This window comes from Hakea prostrata, chromosome 5 (genome assembly GCF_041222555.1).
Source record: "Hakea prostrata isolate BN-2017 chromosome 5, UWA_Hpros_2, whole genome shotgun sequence".
NCBI lineage: Eukaryota > Viridiplantae > Streptophyta > Magnoliopsida > Proteales > Proteaceae > Hakea > Hakea prostrata.
The window spans coordinates 55604436-55623073 of record NC_142604.1 but is presented as its reverse complement, the minus strand read 5'-3'; the positions used below and the strand labels follow the sequence as shown (position 1 = coordinate 55623073).

The window sequence follows — 18638 nt, the reverse complement described above, 5'->3', positions numbered from 1 at the left end:
TGCAAAGCTTGTCAAAGAATATACTTGAAATTGCTGTACTTAAGTTTTCAAAATTCAAACAAAAGCAAAATGTTGGACTATTGAGAATGACCAAAAAATTTATCAGAAGACAGTGGAATATACATTGAGACAGCTTTAATCATTTAAGTCGGATATTGAAGCAACTGAGGTACTAGGAATAGAAAATAAAGTTGATGGAAGAAAGTTTTTCTTCATACATCTGTGTGTACTTTGAGGCAAATTTTAGAAATATACAATTATCTTCTTTTTTTTCCTTTTGGATAACCGGTTTTTTTTTTTTTTAGTAACCAAAATATACAATATCTTTATACCATCACAAACATCTTCCAAATTCTTCTCACTAAGATCATTTGTGTACTACAGAGAAAAATGAGAAAAATATGCGTAAACATAAAGGCAAAACTGCAACCTCTGCCAATGCTTTAAGTCCATAGGACTTAGACAAATTATAAAAAAAAAAAAAAAAAAAAAAAAAAGAATAGAGAGCATTCTTTATTCTTTATTTTTTTCTTTATCTTAGGATAGACCTAAGATAACCTTAGGAGAAGTGGTGAGAAAGGATCTGTATAGCTTAGGCCTTGTATCTAGCATGAGCCTCGAACAGAACTAATTGGAGGGCAAAAATTCATGTAACCGACCCCATTTAGTTGGGACAAAGCTTATTATTGTTGTTATTGTTGTTGTACAAAAAAAAAAAAGAATACGTAATGGAGAAATCAAGATGAAGCATAGATTAGAATGAGACATCCACCATCTAGAATCCATGGTGTTAAAAAGTCTAGTGACTTAGAAGTTGAATGTACAACTAGAAGTTACAGATCTTTATGCACCCATCATCTACTCTACTGTTGTTTGTGTGCTACCTCAGCAAACACAATGATTCAGTGGTTTAGATTCCAACAGAAGTTCCAACTTGCCCTATCAAAACCTAAGTATATGTATCCCAACCATTCTTTTAACCAAAAATATATCCCAAGCATTCTCCAAAGAAACCAGCGTATCACCATACACTCATGACATCCACAAGTTGTACATAGCACACAACTGACTCATATCTGTGGACTTCAGGGACATTCTGTATAGCTCCTTCAACTTCCCAACATCTCCAGATCTGCTACCGGTGGGAAGTGCCTGAGAAGATTTGTTTGCATTTCCTGATCGTGCAACTGTCAACATCCTCTTCAGTAGCAACTGCAACTGACTCCACAGCTTGGCATACACCTCAGAAATGTTGCTGCCCAAAGAATCTGTACCTGTTTCTCCCAATATTCTGTGACCCTCAAGCAGGCGAGATAGAGCAGATTCCAGCATCTGGATCCAAGGAAAACAATAGAGCCATTAGGGAGTTACCTTCCACAAATAGGCTGAGCCGAAATTTTCACAACCTCAAAATGAGATAAAAGTCAAGTAGTAACTTTCTTTCTTTTTTAATATAACAAGGTTACAATATAATGCAAAACAATCACAAGTTCAATTACATTACTAGTTAGGCATGCTGACATAATTGGGTTTGAATCAACTCAAGTACAGGCAAAGTTCCTTGAGTAGGGGCAAATGTACATGGAGGTCAATGTTGGGTAATTGAGAAAATATAATCGTGTGACATAGATTGAAGCATGAAGAACAAAATATATTTTCAGCCAAATAACCATTCATAATATAGGTCCATAAGCCTAGGATGGAGAAGGAAGTCCAAGGAAATACCTGAGATTCTGTCAGCTCTTTTGAAGATATAAAAAGGAAGATTTACTGCTGATTTAGTTAGTTATTATATCGTATCCATTTTCAGAATCAAGTTATTATATCATATCCATTTTCAGAATCATTCTAAGATATTTTGTGGTTCCAAAGCCCCAATCCTCAAGCACAAGAAGAGCTGCCCAGGTAACAATAGTACAAAGCCTTCTCTACTTATTTCTTCAGTCCCTTTTTTTTTTTTTTTTTTTTTTTTTTTTGTCAACCTGAATTATGGTTTAATTTGGTTCAATTGGTTTTTGCTTTGGTCCTTTGGACCAATATAAGTGCAGGCTAAAGAAGCCCTTCACTTGTTTAAACTAATTAAGTTGTGGGGATCACCTACAGCCCCCACGCACAGGTCTTGTAGGCCCTTACAAGTTAGTTTTGTGTCTTAAAACTTGTACAGTAAACTAATTCAGGTCAGCTACCTAGTTGGCTAATACTGATGACTTAGGAGTCATTTTTCCATTTGAAGTTGAGTTTGTAAATTCATGAACACCACCTCACCCCAACCCCAAACCCCCCCCCCCCCCCCCCCAAAAAAAAAAAAAATCTCCCATCTTAAAGTACGGTAAGCTAAGTCAGCTACCTAGTTAGCTATTGTCTGCTCTCATCATGAGAAACTGATCTAATGAGTAATATCCAGATTGCCTTGGTTTATAATATAGAAGAGGGATTCTAATCCTATCCTAGTTGTTGAAACCAAAGTTCGAAATATCAGTTGGTGTCGCCGTGTCGGTGGCTGGCGACACCACCGAAACCCCAAAATGTCGGCAACCTTTCGCCGACATTTAGTGGGGCAAGAGTTTGACACTAAGAGATCAGAGAAGATGGTAGTACACCGTTGCAGACTGAGAGAGAGAGTGATCTCAGACTGAGAGAGAGAGAAGAGATCACAAACTGAGAGAGAGAGAGAGATTGCAGACTGAGGCCATGTGGGAGAAGAGTTGCAGGCTTGCAGCGGTGGTGGAGAAGAGTTGGAGAGAGAGAGAGAGAGAGAGAGAGAGAGAGAGAGCAGAGAGGGTTCTGGATTTTGGGAGCCTGCGGAGAGAACCAGAGACAGAAAAAAAGAGGGAGAGGTTCAACCGGAGACCGAGTTTTGTTACCGGCGAATGGAGAGAAGACCGGACAGATTCAGTTTGTCGAAAAATGGAAGAGCTGCGGCTTGTATTCAATTGTTTTCTTCCTCTCTTCCAGCGGTAGAAAGCACCAGCAGCGGTAGAACTCATTCCACCGGTGGCAAAACCATTGATTTCACCGACATTTTGCCGGTTCGACGAACAATAACCGATTTTTCAGCTATTTTCCGGCGACATTTTGTACCTTTTGTTTCGATTGCTGTTTTTGTGTAGAACTTGGGCGACACGGCAATATATCGCCGACACAAAATACCATGCTTGAAACTGGGCTCTATCCTTTCCAGCATCTTCTTCTTCCTCCATCCTGATGTTTATTTTCTGGTTAACTGCTACCTTTACCCACTCAATTACCAGTTCATTCATTCACATATTTTATTAAACCATCTCTCTGTCCAGCAAGAAGAACCCTTCACCCCCCCCCCTAAACCTGAACTCCATTAACCTCCATAACTACACAAAAGCCCGCAGCTACATATTCCCCTCATTCCGTGAAACAGGATTTAACCAAACTTTAGGGGAGCCATCCCTCAGAGCCTCGACCACAACCCCCCCCCCCTCTCAAAAAATAAAAGAATAAATAAATAAATTTCTTCCATAAAGAGACCGCCTTATTCCATAACCCTAAGATGCCAAACCAGCCGTCCCCTCCTTTACTGTACTGGCTTAGTTTGTCTTTCCCAAAACATGGCCCTCCCTACCAGTGAGGCTACATCAGAGTACAGCTTCTATTTTTTTGTTCTGCTGCAACCTATCATTAATCATAGTGTAGTGGTTCTTATTTGAACTACTACTATCAAAATTGGTATCAGAGCAATGAATGGGGGAGTTCTTAACCCTCTCAACCATGCTACAATGAATGCTAATGAAGCACTTGCCTAGTAGAGTGGTTCTAAGTTCTTAAGGGTATAGAGATAGAATGAGATTTTAAGAAAGATGAGTTATAAGATTGATTTGGATCAGAAATGAAGGGCATTTTGGTAAACAAAACAGTGGATAAAGGAATAAATAACAGACAGTAAATTAGGATTCAAAAGTAAGGATTAGCCAGGGGATTTAAATTAGGGAAATTCATTCTAGGAACACTAGCTCCAGGAGGGATCTCATGGTCCTAGGTATTTGGAACATTAGCTCAATTCTGACTGTGGGAGAGTCTTCAACCGATAGTTTGCCATTACTAATAGTAGCCTGGCAAGTGTACCCCTGGATAAAGAGATTCAAACCCCAACCCTTTTCCTTCCCCTTTAAATTGTATGTTCTAGATCTTCTAGAACCCTCCATCGATTCCTTAGACCTGAAATTCCAGATCTAGGAATCTGCCCATCAATCTTAAACCAAACTTCATATACAATAATCATCACACTTGATACAAGTTTGAAGCCCATCCATCCATCCCTTCTCCAAAAACAGCACCCTATCTTGAATTTCAAATTCTCTAGAAACCCTTATCAAGAGCTTAGATCTTTCTCCTTCCATCCATTAGATCCACACTAACCTTTAGGCATCGTTTGTTTGCAGAAATGGGGTGGGAAAAATAAACATGTGGGACCATATATAGTGGGGTGGGGGAATAGGCAAAGAAATGAAAGGATTTTGTTGTATCCCTCATTTTGCCATGAAGTCCCACTAAATATGTGGGACTTTGAAAAGGGATGGGGTGAAAACATAGAAAAAAATTCGAGGAAAACTCAAGTTTCGAATAGATGAAAATGGAAAACCTAGGTGGGAAACTAGGAAATTTCGAGGAAACTTAGGATTTTTTTCGTGCAAATTTCGACATGAAGTTTCGACAGATTTTAGGTAGTATTTTAGGGTGGAACTTTGCACTTAAGCTAATTAGAATATAAAAAACACATTGGTGTATTTTGCTAAAAAAAATCAATGTAGATATGTTATTTAATGTACATAACATCAATGTAGAATTGTCCGAGAAGTACACCATAAACTTAACTACTTAAGTACATAACATTCAATTTATAATTTCTAACCTCAGATCATCAAATACAAAGTAACTAACAATAAAAGGAAAGTACAACTCAGTGCCAAGAGGAGTGCCCTGGTGGATCCATCCTATGAGTTGAGTAGTACTATGCCTATAACATTCTCTCCTCCAACCAACAAATATAGACATCCCATGACATTTTATGCCTATGGTTGTCAAGGTAATCGACAACTATAACTTTATAAGTCTGATCATCAACATGCCTAAGATAACCAGTCTGAGGGAATACACAATTTGGATAGGGAAGTCCTGATGGAGGGGGTATTTGGGGGAAACATGAAAGAAACAAAAAAAAATTGAAAATATGGGAAAGTTACGGAACTTGCAAGAACAAGACCCATGTTTCAACGAAATTTCCGAAGTTTCCACAAAATTTCCTAGGTTTCCATTAAATTTCCCATGTTTCCCACAAAATTTTCCATGTTTCCCACGAAATTTCTCATGTTTCCCATGAAATTTGGAATTTTTTCTCATGAACTAGTTGGTCTAGCTAGGTCAAACCAAGTTTCAACTAGTTTTGACAAGTTTCGAGGTTTCAACAAGTTTTGACAAAATTTCAATGATTTCAATCGAAACTTGGGATTTTTTTGGTCCCCAAGTTTTTCGTTTCAAGGTTGCCAAAATGGAAAATTTCAATGGAAATTTTGCAAGTTTCAATAGAATTTTGTTCTATGGGTGAGAAAAGTAACATGCCACATCAATAGATGTCTGCCCACTTTTCGACCACATTGAACCAAACAAGCCATACTTTGGGATTTCATGGAGAAGTTTACTTCTTCCCACCCCACTTCAAATTCAACAAACAAACAATACCTAAGGCACCATTTGTCTGCAAAGTTCCGGTGGGAAGAAAAAGGGGTGGAAAAAGTAAAAATTCATATATAATTGGGTGGGGGAACATGAGAGGAAAAGAAAGGATTTTATGGAAAAGTTTCAAATGTAGGTCCCACTTTGTTGCTTTCCACACTTTTCCACAAAATCCCACCTATCTAGTGGGACTTTGAAAAGAGATAGGGTGGGAAAGTTAGCATGCCACATCAGCAGACAAGCTTTCTTCAATTAAGGAAGCCTATCTGCCAACTTTCCCACCCCAGTGAACTAAACAAGCCACACTTTGGGATTTCATGTAAAAATTTACTTTTTCAAACTTTTTCCCACCCCACTTCAAATTCAGCAAACAAATGGTGCCTTAGGCTGCGTTTGTTTGTTGGAATAAAGGTGGGGTGGGAAAATTCTTGAAAAGAGTGAAGATTTCTTACTTTTCCCTTAAATCCCAAAATGGTAGATTGTTTGGTTACTTGGGGTGGGAAAGTGGGAGGCAAGTTTCCTTGAATCAAGGAAACTTGTTTGCTGATGTGGCAGCCCAACTTTCCCACCCCATGCCATTTTAAAACCCCACATATATGGTGGGACTTTGTGGGAAAGTTAGGAAAAGTAAAAAGTGGGACCCACCCCTATCACTTTTCCACAAAACCCTTTCCTTTCCTTTCCTTTCCTTCTCCCTCACCCCACTACACATGGGACCCACATGTTTTTTTCTCCCACCCCACCTTTGCAAACAAACGCAGCCTTAGGGATCGTCATCATTCACCCCCACCTTGGTTTGATCCATGTTTCACCTCCACCCACCCGCTAAATCTCAAGATCTCACAATCTAGTAGTCCATCTCCTATCCTAATACATAAGAATACCCTATAATCTTGTCGTGTTCAAGAAACCATCATTTACCCGACCAATTTGTTTCAACCTAGAAACACCATCTCTTTTTATCATTCACTACACACCCTAAAGCCAGCATTCAAATGACCTCCCAGGAGATCCCTCATTTTTAGATCCACACATCCTAACAAAAAATCCAAGAATTTCTTATTTTTCACCCAATATGAGTTGGTTCAGAGTAAGGATCTTGTCATTAACCTTCAATATTTTTGAAGCTTCATGACAAGATGAACTCCATAAAAGAATACAAGGTTTTATGAGGATGCATATGGAGTTGTGCTGGTAAGAGAAACAAGAAAAGCATGGTAATATCGCACTGATCTCCCTTGAAGGGGGCTGCAAAAACCCATAGAAAAGGAACTTTGTATGCTAATTACTGCATCAACTTAATGCTGAAAGCATCGCTCTCATGGTATCTGGGCAAGCAAGACATCCAAGGTGGGGCAAAAATCAAGTCAACAAGAAAACACATGGATGCCTCAGTGCTGCCAAAGCACTTGGACCCCTAAATGATGCCTTGACAACTAGGGCTGAAAGAGAAAACCAAAACACAAACTTGTTGCAATGCAATTGTGCAATAATCTATACATGATCCCTGATGGATAGTCAATGGGAGATAGTACAAGTAGGGACCACTAAAATTGCAAAGCTTGGTTAATTTGAGAATCCTTCAGCACAGAACATACTTGTAGAAGAAGCAGGTAAAGCCAATGCAATAGGACAAAGAAATCCATGGTCTTAAAGCAACGTTACTGCTTCCACCCTACTAGTAGATATAAAACACAGTTCAGCACTTTGAACTTGTCACATTGCACATATGTGAAGGTAGCAAAACCTCTACCAGCCATGCAATCTAATGGTGCAACTAGAATCTGTTCATTAGTACCTTCTTGCCCCAAAGACGATTTGCATATGAGGGTGCATATGTGCGAGGTGATAGTAAAATCACATGACCTTGTTTCACAACTAAGTCATACCATACAAGAATTACACACTTCAGACACCCCTGCTGGCAAAGTAACCACAATCCACACAAATGGGCTTCCCTGTCAATATGTTGATTGAAGATATGGCATTTGGTACAGAATAAAGTAGAAACAGAATAGAACTAGTACACCTGCCCTGGAAGTGTAACGACCCTAATTTCTCAATGGCATATGAGTCACCCTGATTTGAAGGTTATGTACCCTTTTCACCAGGTAACTTTGTAGGATTTGCCATCAATAGCAATTATCTTCCTTTCGACATATGAAATGAAATATTTGCCACTGAAAATAAAATGAGAGAAACTAGCACAGAAATAAAACCACTAGAATTACAGTTAAGACAATTAGTTGTAACACTTCAATATTAATCAATTGTTGCTGACAAATATCTGACTAGAAGATTATCGATATACTGAAAAGAAATTCAAACTGGTATTACATAAATTGAGTATTATTTTGAAATGACTGCCATTATCCTCAGATTGTATAAGTCTAGCATATTATTAACAACTTGGGTAGTTAAGATAAATACCATGTTTGGCTGAAAAGAGTATGAGAGGCTCAATGAAAGAGCTGATCTTTCCATCAGAATGGTCAGGTACATTGTGGGATGCGTCTTTGGGCCATAAAAATCTATAGACTTCTGCCAGTTCCTTTCGGCTAAGGAAGCATATTGCTTAACCTTCTGAAGAATGCTCTCACTTCTAGATGGATTAAGTTGCTTATGATTTGAATCTAGAAATTTCAAACAACGGTCTCTGTGGTAGCAAGCAAGTTGAAAATATGCATAAGCTGCTTCTTGTTTACGCAGTTCACCCAATGAGTCATATATACACAAAGCTTTCCTGATGGCATCATTGGCTGAAATCTCATGTTTCCTTGGTTCTTTAGTTGTCTTCCTGTCACCTGGGCTGACATAGCCTACTGGCAGATCATCAGGTACTCCATTTTCATAAATTTCTGCAGAAATGTCTTCTCTAGCCAAAAGCATGCCAAGTCTGAGATATGTATGGGCAAACTGGGTATTCACCTCATCCCTTAAGCTGGTGGGCACTAAACCACTCCCCTCCCCAATAGTATCCAATTCTGCTCTAGCAGCACTATAGTATCTAAGGGATGCATTGTATTCCTCCTTAGCAGATGCCACAGCTTGGTTGTATGCACTCTGCAAGAGAGTATGTCCTTTCAGATTTTCCATTTTGGAAACCATTTCTTCAGCCAATGCTCTTCTCCCATGGCCCAGATTACAATTTATCAAAATAATATTGGTATGGTCAGAAACATCTTTGAATGCACTTATGGCATCAGCAAATGCAAGTTCAGCTTTGTCCAAGTCTTTGCTTTCAAGCCTAATCCGACCAAGCTCATTGCATGCCCACCCTTTCTTTTTGAGAATTGACAGTAGTTCAGATGAACCAGTGGACAAAGATTTCCTAGCCGCATCATAACAGTTTATGGCAGCTGAAAGATTATACTCTATATCTCCAACTACAGGACCCTCAAGAAATTTGAAAATTCCACCAGTTTTCTCCTTGGAAGCTTCCATAGGTCCAGAACCAGCTGCAGTTGTAACGTCGTTATTTTGCATTGCTGAAGTACCCATAGATTGTCTGGAATTACCAGACAAAGAAGTCACTCCTACCTCTTCTGTTCCTCGCAAAGACTGAATAAGTGTGTCACCAGACTCACCACCTCTATCAAGTATAGGACCTTGAAAATCACTTCTAGTTTCAGTTTTGGGGTGAACAAGTCCATCTTCTGAATATCCAAACAGTGAAGACAGGGAATTCTTTGAACTAGATCTCTTGCTCTGCTTTCTACCATAAGCTAATGGGCGTGTATTTCCTCTACTGCTGCTTGCACTATTACCACTGCTTGCCCTATCACTCTGGCAGCTGCAGTTAATCAAAGAACAAGTACTACAGTTCTGCTTATACCGTCCCAACTTCTTCTTGAGCCTTTTTACCTCCTTCAGAACTTCTGAAGACATTCTCAACTCACTACTACGAGCTGATCCTTGCATATACATGTCTTTACCCCTCTTAATATGGTACTCAACATAGACATCCCCAACAAGCGTCCATGCCTTAGACCAAAATAGGTATGACGAGGATAATTGTTCAGTAGTAAAACTATTACCAGAAAAACCAGAATCTGGATCTGTTTCGTCATGTAGAAATGACTTTGTCTTTCCACTTACACCATCAAACTTTGAGCGCGATGGGGAGCTAACAACTATAGATGAGATAAATTGGGCATCCTCAAGATGCTGAGGCACTGATCCATAAACAGAACTTGCTAATTCAACAACCTTTAGAGTTTGATTCAGCTGACCATCCTCTTTATAAGCTTCTCCAAGAGCCAAATACGACTCCCCAAGCAAAAGAATAAGTTTCCACAACTTATGGTCCATTTTAGATTTTGGAAGCCATTCTCTGATATCACAGACTTCAATACAGTCAGGATCACCACAAGCACAGCCAGTAAAGTGGAAAGCTGAGGACCTGTCCGGTGTTCTATTCCCATGATCCACTAGCTCCTCTTCGGCACTCTGTAATTGACACTTCCACCTAAGAGATTTAATGGCTTGACATACATGGTGTATTGCAGCCAATCTAGAAGAGATTGGATCAGCAATGGTTTGAACAAAATGTGAATTAGTCGTAGGTCCCTGGCAAATTACTAGATTATCCTCTTCTTCAGGACCCATAAGATCACTCAGTTTTCCTTTTTCAGTGCTTTCTGAAGTAACAATTTTCCTGGAAGCAGTTACATTTGCTTCCAAATTTTGTTTTGGAGATGCAAATCCTGCTACCAACTCTTGGTGAACCTTTACATCATTAGTTAGAGGTGTCTTTTCCACAACTTGAGAGGAAAACTTATCACAACCAATTGACCTAGCCACACTCAGAGAATAGTCTGAGGACTCACCTTCAGCATCAATTACAGTAACCTCAGATTCCAACGGAAAGAATTCAGGAGTTAAATCTAACTCTTCATAGCATTTCAAGATAAGCCTAGCAAACTGCTCATGAGCGAATGCCCGGACCACCTGTTTCAGCTTTAACTCATCAGCATTGAAACATTTGATGCAATTTATTAGAAAAAAAGGAGAGAATTTGAAAGATATATATATATATAGTTTCTGCTCAAAAGCCACGATACCAGATGATCCTGCTTATCCAAGAAATCAATACATTTTTTGAAAAGCCTTGCACACTTAGCCCTACCATTAGGAGTCTGCAACAAAAACCATCAATTATGATTACTATATTGTTGCAGTATACAGTAGTAATGTGACTAAAAATGAAGTCAGGTTCCAAACCATTGAAAGTGATAGCCTATGGGCAACACGGGAAAGAAGAGTTCCCAATGAGAATAAGGAATCTCTTCTCCTTCTGTGGATTATCGATGGCAGAGAACTAGACGTATTATCATGATCGTCAGTTGAATGGCTCTCTGGAATAACAGATAGATCAAAAAGATGAAGTACATCCTCTCCAGCACTCTTGTAAAGCTGAAAATAAGTCGTAACCATGATCAGATGCACTACTATATTAAGAAGCAAATCAAATCTAAATTATCATACACATAGATTGAGAGCAAATATCTGTACCCAGTAAGCACCAGGATCTTGCTTGCAGTTATCCTGGAGGAATCTGAACACGGAATGTCCATTTTGCTGGACAACATGTGGATTAAAAGCAGGTGTGCCATCTTCAGAGATGCCCTTGAGCAAGAATATATCATCTGTTTTCAGAAGCTCATACCCTTGAACAACACCATTCTGATGATAACAGATGGCCAATTCAGGCACACTTGCCATGACATTGTCAAGCCAAGCTTCAAGCCAAGTTAATGGAGTGACCTGCCGAAATAAAGCAGCGTGAAAACTGGAGCATGTTTCAGAAGGAACATATAAAATAAAAACAAATGTTCTAGGAGGAAGTTGCCAACCTGCCGTGCAACATCCCATAAGTGCAAGCTCACAGCTACATACTTCTCATTGCTGAACAAAAGCAAATCACTGCCTAGAAGCATGCGGAAGTTATGAAATTGCCAAAACAAAGCTCTTAGGAAACCATCATTACCAACTCTCCTGTACTTGTCAGACTCTTGAACCCTACATCTAGGTTTTTCACCCACTTGTGATGTTTTCTCTACAGCATCACGCCTGTTATTCCTCTTATTCCGCTTACTGGCCCAAACAAAGTCATCCGCATTAACATTAGAATACTCTGTACAGTGTCTTAATCTGGCCTTTTGACTGCCATCTGCACCCTGACCTAGATATTGGGAGCCATCACCTTGAACAGGATTATTGGAAGATACAAAAGAACCCTTCCTGGATTCGTATTCCCCAGGTAAAATGGTTGCTTCTTGCTCTTCTGATGGGACAGACTTAGAGGGTGGACAATCACAGGCCTCAACCCTGACTGAATGCATGGCAAAATTCAAGAATAAGGATTGATCTGCACATTTCGCTTGGTTGTTGTGTCTCCTAACCAACTTTTCTCCATCTTCGACATCAGGTCTGCACTTCAAGAAAATTCAAACCACCCATAGATGTAATTTACAATTACAAATTTACAATCATGTAAACAAAGCACCAAAATTCAAGAGTCTACCCTGTATTCAGAACAAGAGTCTGTCCAATACGATGAACTGCAATAGACAACTGAGCCTTGGAATAGGGCATCTTAAAGATCTGTTTCACAATGTCAGTTGGAGCGACAACATCTATTTCATCTCCATATTCTGCCAGACCAGATACAGCCAGTGCCTCACATTTCCTAGCAAGATTTTGATTGACAGGTACACTATCCCAGTGTAAATCTGCAATTTCCAACCAAAATATGCTTGATGTTAGGAACTTAGGATAGTACACAAAAACAAGTAGAAGATCGCCTATGTTATGGAAATCAAAAGGCGTGAAAAAAGGGTAAATCACAACTTAGGTAAACTAAGTTTGACAATTACTGTCCATGATGCTTGAAATAAACAGTATTGCACCAACCTGACCTCCCTCTATTAACAGGTTTAGCTCCAAACTCCTCCCCCTCCCCCCCCCCCCCCCAAAAAAAAAAAAATGAAAAATCCAATTTTACATGTTAGGTTACTTGCATTATATTGCACCAACCTGACCTCCCTTTCTCTCCTCAACCCACATCCTCATTACAGCATGACCACTCCTAATCAACGATTACAGTGACCTATCATATCACCCCCAGCGCCCTCCTTCACCAAATACTCACTCCATGTTGGAAGAAATACTGAAAAAGAATAGAAGCAAACAATCACATAACAAAAGAATTTCACCAGATTTCAACAATATTATTGCCTACATCCACTCAAGAAAACTAAAGATCTTCCATTATTTCTCGAAAAAAGACTCTCTATTCCAGTCTCCACACAATAATGTTACCCTTTGCTTGTAAGAAGGATTTCACACACAGCGGTAATATATAGGAAACCCAAAACCCTAATCTGCCAATCCCCACATAATTATAATATTGTCCATGTACATGTAAACATGACCCATCCCAATTAGAAATACAGACCACAGTTGTTTTTTTTACAAACTCCTCATCATCTTTGTAAATGCACCATATCTGAACTAGAATGGACCTCACCCCCACCTGGGAAGCCCTTTCCCAACCACCATACCAATGCCATTAATTAAGATCTCAATCTTTTCCCAACTCAGTCCCTTAAAAAATCGAGTTGGACAGAGATCTCAATGAGTTAGGATATTTTTCTGCCAACTCGATTAGCCATCTTGGTGGGTGTTATATGAGGCGAAGGTTTGAAACTTGGCATAACCTATATTAGGCTTTTTACACACAACAGCACTATCTGATTTATAAAAAATAAAAATAATAACTCCAAATTAGAGTCTGATTTCAAACCATACAATGTAACAGCTACAATGAACTGATAGTTTAAAATACCCTATTCTCCAAATTAAGTTGGTCATAAAAAGTAAACAACTAATTCCATTCATGTTAAACAACATCAATAAATCAACAAACTATAGAAATGTTCAAATTACAAGAAATTAGTAGATCTAGGCTAGATGTAGTGCCAAATGCACCGTAGGGGAACTCTGACTAATTTCCTAGTGAAAATTGAGCATAAACTTGAAGAGGTGATGATGCAGGTCCCACACCAAATTGGCCAGCTTCCCTTTGAAATTAACTTAGGGTTGATAGATATGGGTGTTGGGCCTTTGATCAACAGGTTTAGATGGTCATGGGCCAATTCTAAGGGCCATAAGTTTAGTATTTAGGTCAAGTACGAAAATAGGTTTTTGTTTTAGTTTAATTGTTCTAATTATGTAAGTTCTGCACAACTTAAGTTATAAAGGCACAATAGTCCAATAGTCTTTTTCTTATGTTTTATTTTAGTTTTATAGAGTCTTTGGCTATGATAAGGAGTCCTTTTAGTTTGGTCACAAGTGTCCTATTTGAATTTGGATTAGTATGTTGAGTACAACTAGGAGAGGCAATTTCTAAGTCCTAATTTCACTAGGACTTCCTATGCAAGGCTATAAATAAAGCCTTGGGCATGTAACAGACAATAGAATATAAAATATAATTAATAAAGAGTGTGTTGCTGCCTAAAAGCAAGGTTAGCCAAGCTTCTTATCAGTGCTACAGGACCTCCATGTGACCAAGTAAGCACCCTAGGGCATCCATTTGGAGGATTCTCCATCAACAGTGCTTGTAGCCTGCCTCCACTTCTTTTCATCACCACACCCCATTACAATGTTTCTGTTACAGTCAATTAACAAGTCAGCACTTAATTCCATTCCCCTTCTCATACCACCATTACTTCTATTTTTAACTTGAATTTTATTGAATTTCTGGACTTTTTCAGAGACACAAAGTTCAACATCAGATCTACACCAATCTAGCCATCAGATCTGTCCCAAACTTTAGGAACCAACCAAACCGAAGATTTACCCATCCTTGTTATTATCACCCTATTTTCCCTCCAAAATCAAGAAATCCAGTAACTCCCAAACCACCCATCCAAAATCATTGAAACTTGGAAAGACTATTCTATGGATCACGAAATCAATTCCTTCAAGTTTTATCCCATTCCCCTAAGTTTTCATCCCTCTCAAATCTACCCCATCTTAGTTACTACCAACATTCAATCCATATCACAGCCCCAAACCCTTAGCCATATTCACTACTGCGAATTATTGTTCTTGACACACGTTTTTCCATCTAAAATCAAGAATTCATATAACTCCAAATTCCACCATTCAAACCTGATGAAACTAACTTGGTGAGCAAATGCCAAGCAATTAGCCCCTGGACTGTATCAACTTTCATCCAATTCCCCTCATTAAGCCCCCATAAGCCATCTCAAAAGTCTTATCTCAAATTCACCCCCATACACTCCACATCCTAACCCCTCCAACTCCATCCAAAACCTCTAAAAACCAACAGCTATCAAAAAATAAGACTCTTCCTTAGATGTAGCGCATGCCTCACCCCAATACGGTCTGCACAATCCTATCAAACAAGCAAATCTTTGCAATCCCAATCTCAACAACCTTGCTTTTAGTATTATTTGCTAGTTTAGTAGCTCTATTCACATGCATAATGTGTGGAAAACTGATACCTGAGCAAATGAATTGAACATCAGAATCCAAAACCCAATATGAAGTATGCATACCTAATCATGTGGAGGGAAGAATATCTCCATATACACTCTAAAACTCTCCCATAATAGAAGAAGTGGCTGATCTACCCTCTCCCTCATCTTGTTTTATATCCTCTTACGCAATGAACACTTCTTCCTGATATGACTTTATTCTTGCACTAATAGCATTTTACTTGCGAGCTTTAGAGTTTTAAGTGATACTTGAACATACCCAACTTCTAAAGTCTCCCACTCGTTCTACTTCTATGCTCTCCACCACATACAACCAATACGCTACCCTCCTCTAGCGCCCTATTGTTACTAATTTTCCACACTTTCTCATTCGTCAAAAGCAGTGAAAGCTCATCAAGTTTGAGTGTATCATCATAATGTGACCAAAGGGAGGTAGTAATGAACTGACGACTACATTAAAGCTCAACTTAAGATTAACCAGAGCAGCATAAAGCAGTATCATGAACTTAACCAAAAATCATCCCACACACAATTAATAATCTTTGATTCTCCTCCAGAACCCCAAATTATGACAGCTTCCAATATATTATCCATCAGAGAAAACTTTTCTCGCTGGGTCTGGCTATTGGTTATTGGCCAACTTCAAGCTCAACCCATTTTCATGATATTACCTGGTCTTGAGGTTTAATTTTGTCTTATATTGCATTAAAAGGGGGAATGTTTCTGGTGGAAGCTCATTTATTAAATATTATCACGAACGATAAGTTTTTACAAATTTAAAAGAAAGTCCACACTCACCACCCAAGTTCGAATTGTATTTACCATAGAAGCAGTTCAACAGAAAATAAAAAGTGCTCGGGACATACCACCGCCACCACCCGTCTTGTAGCGTACGGCATCAACAGGGAGGACCTTGTCAGGCAAATGCGATAAGAGAGGAGGAGTGTTAAGATCCGTTTCAGTCGGAAGCATCCGATAACGAGGTGCACTCACGCTGAAGATCAATTAAAACCCAACAAAGAGACAATTTATATTTCGCACTGAATACGAACAACCAAATGGAACCAAAACAAGATAAAGGAAGAAGAATCTTACGTTTCAGAGGAAGGAACGAGAGCAGAGTTGAAGACGTGGTGAAAAGCATTATCAGTGGGAACTGGAAGAGTTCCGCAGAGGAAACCAACAGGCTTTGGTGGAACAATCTCTAACCTACCTACGCATTGCAGCTCGCTCGAAACATCAGAGCCCATCCCCTCCATGGCTTCCCTAAAGTTTCAACTCTGACTTCGAAGATAAACTTGGTTAGGGTTGTTCTTCTTCTTCTTTCTCGTTCGCTGTTCTCGCGAATTCTACTTAAAAAATCCAGTTTCTGAGCTTTCGCCTTTGTCCATTTGGAAAATCAGAAAATATTGCTGACCTGCTGTGGTCGATTTGGTTCATGTCTTTTAGTTCTTCTTTCAAAGTTGGGTTTCGGTAATTGATACGTTCTCGACTGTTCTAGTTGGGGGTAAATGGATAACTGAATCTCTGAGATCTCAATCTTTGATTCAAATCTAATTTAATTTATTTTATTTTTATTTATTTTTTTGATCGCGTTTTTTTTTTTTTTTTTTGCATCCCGATTCTCCCATACGATTGATAATTCTGTTGATTATTAATTAGATGCGGATATATAATTCTACCCAAAAAAATGTTATCTGATTGAAGTCTGATTCATTTAGACTCTCCTTTTAATTTCACTTATAATACTTTTTTTGATTTTTTTGGAGAATCTTGAGATTGTGAATATTTTTCTAGAAAAATTTGTTAGTTATTATATGACTTTTTAATTTCATAAACTTTTTACTTGAGATTGCGATATTTTTCTAGATTTTTTTACTAGATAAATACCAAAATTCTTAAATTCTTAAATACAGACATAACTCTCAAAAATAAAATGGAATACCATAATTAAGTATCTCTAGCAAATACCTTGGTACTTAAGTATCCAAAGTTAGGGATTTTTAGTTCATTATTGATAGTTTCTACAAGATTGGCCAAGTGGAAGGGAAGTTGTCCATCCTATGCAAGTAGAGTTGTTCTTATAAAATATGTGATTTCTTCTATCCCTTCCTACCAGATGGGATGTTTCGAGCCTCCTTGTGCTATTTGTTTTAAACTAGACTCCTTAGCCCTTCAATTCTAGAATGGCAGCTCTTTGAACTCGCATAAGTCCCTATCATTAAGAAATTGATCTTATTTAAACCAATTTGGATGGAGGGATGCTAGAACACATAATCTTGCTCTTATTCACAAGTTAGGGTGGAGACTTATCTCAGAGTCATCTTAAAAATAAACAGTAATTTAACTATTTTTAGTGATAAATTAGACAAATATATCCAATGAAAATCCAATTTGGGGGTTTCTCTGTGTTTTTTAAACATAAAGTGGGGGTGTTAGTGCTCTAAGGCCTCCATTTTGGGGTGCCAGTGTAATTTGCTCTAATAATAACAATAATAATTATTTTGTCTATCTAATTATCGAAAGTATAACTAAATGCATATATGTACAATCACGTATGAAAAATCTCCCATGAAGTTATATATGACAACCACAAGATTATACAATATGAAGGTTGTGTTTATTAGTATGAAATGAGACCCCGACAATTTGGAGCTTGGAAATATTTCATCCATGAAATATTTTGTTGTATCAAAAACTCATATTGAATGCTTTGGACAGCAACAACTTGGTGATTGAGAGCCATACTAAAGTGTGACCTTCCCCTCCTTTCTTAATTCAACTAGCTATAGGGAACATTTTGCATCTTGAATAGAGAGGATGTAATTTCTCCTAGATACCTAGAGGATCCAATTTTGTTGTGGATTCACTAGCTATAAGGGCCCCATTAGTGTCATCTTCGACGTAGTTGTAGTAGTTTATTTGGTGTGATCTTCCCTTCCAACTCAAATCAATGATTTCCATAGGTAAATCACTTGCCAAGGAAGAGGGCTTGAATCTTCTGCAGGCACTACTTCGAGTGGCCATTCAGCAGCTGCTACCAAATGAATTGAGACAATAGCGGTTTGAGGTTCGATCAATGAACCTAGTGATAAAGGGATCGGGTATTTGATTTACAAGTGGACACATGGTGCTCATTCGATAGCGGCTGTTGGATGGCCACTCGAAGTAGCTATGCAGAGGATTTGAGCCCCTTGAGCCCTGTAGCAATAGAATGTAATTGAAGCATATTCTATTCAAGCTACCATTGGTTTGACCACCAAGCTAAAGGTTTCATAATAGTCAAGGACTTCCTATTGATTAAAACCCTTAGCCACTAAACGGGCTTTGTATCTTTCAATAGAACCATTTTCCTTATGCTTCACTTGAAAAACCCAATTTACATCCAATGACATTATGAGAAGAAGG

The 18638-nt window shown here is 38.6% G+C and overlaps 1 protein-coding gene across 1 annotated transcript; it reads right to left on the bottom strand.

Annotated features, from left to right (window-relative positions):
• Nucleotides 1-660: 660 nt before the first annotated feature.
• Nucleotides 661-16725, bottom strand: LOC149016676 (erythroid differentiation factor-like protein). The gene is made up of 9 exons (XM_089154747.1): nucleotides 16326-16725; nucleotides 16097-16224; nucleotides 12230-12437; nucleotides 11559-12135; nucleotides 11218-11469; nucleotides 10927-11118; nucleotides 10767-10841; nucleotides 8134-10653; nucleotides 661-1332 (listed from the first exon to the last, which is right to left on the bottom strand). The coding sequence occupies exons 1-9, from the start codon at nucleotides 16487-16489 to the stop codon at nucleotides 1033-1035; spliced, it is 4416 nt and encodes a 1471-aa protein (XP_089010873.1). The 5' UTR covers nucleotides 16490-16725; the 3' UTR covers nucleotides 661-1032.
• Between the last annotated feature and the right edge of the window lie 1913 nt (nucleotides 16726-18638).

Bases quoted from the DNA above. Each gene is read 5' to 3' on its own strand.
- LOC149016676 (XM_089154747.1), bottom strand. From the start codon at position 16,489: ATGGAGGGGATGGGCTCTGATGTTTCGAGCGAGCTGCAATGCGTAGGT. The intron at 11,470-11,558 runs GTTGGCAACTTC...TTATTTCGGCAG, and splicing joins TATGGGATGTTGCACGGCAG to GTCACTCCATTAACTTGGCT. The intron at 10,654-10,766 runs GTATCGTGGCTT...AAGCTGAAACAG, and splicing joins TGGATAAGCAGGATCATCTG to GTGGTCCGGGCATTCGCTCA.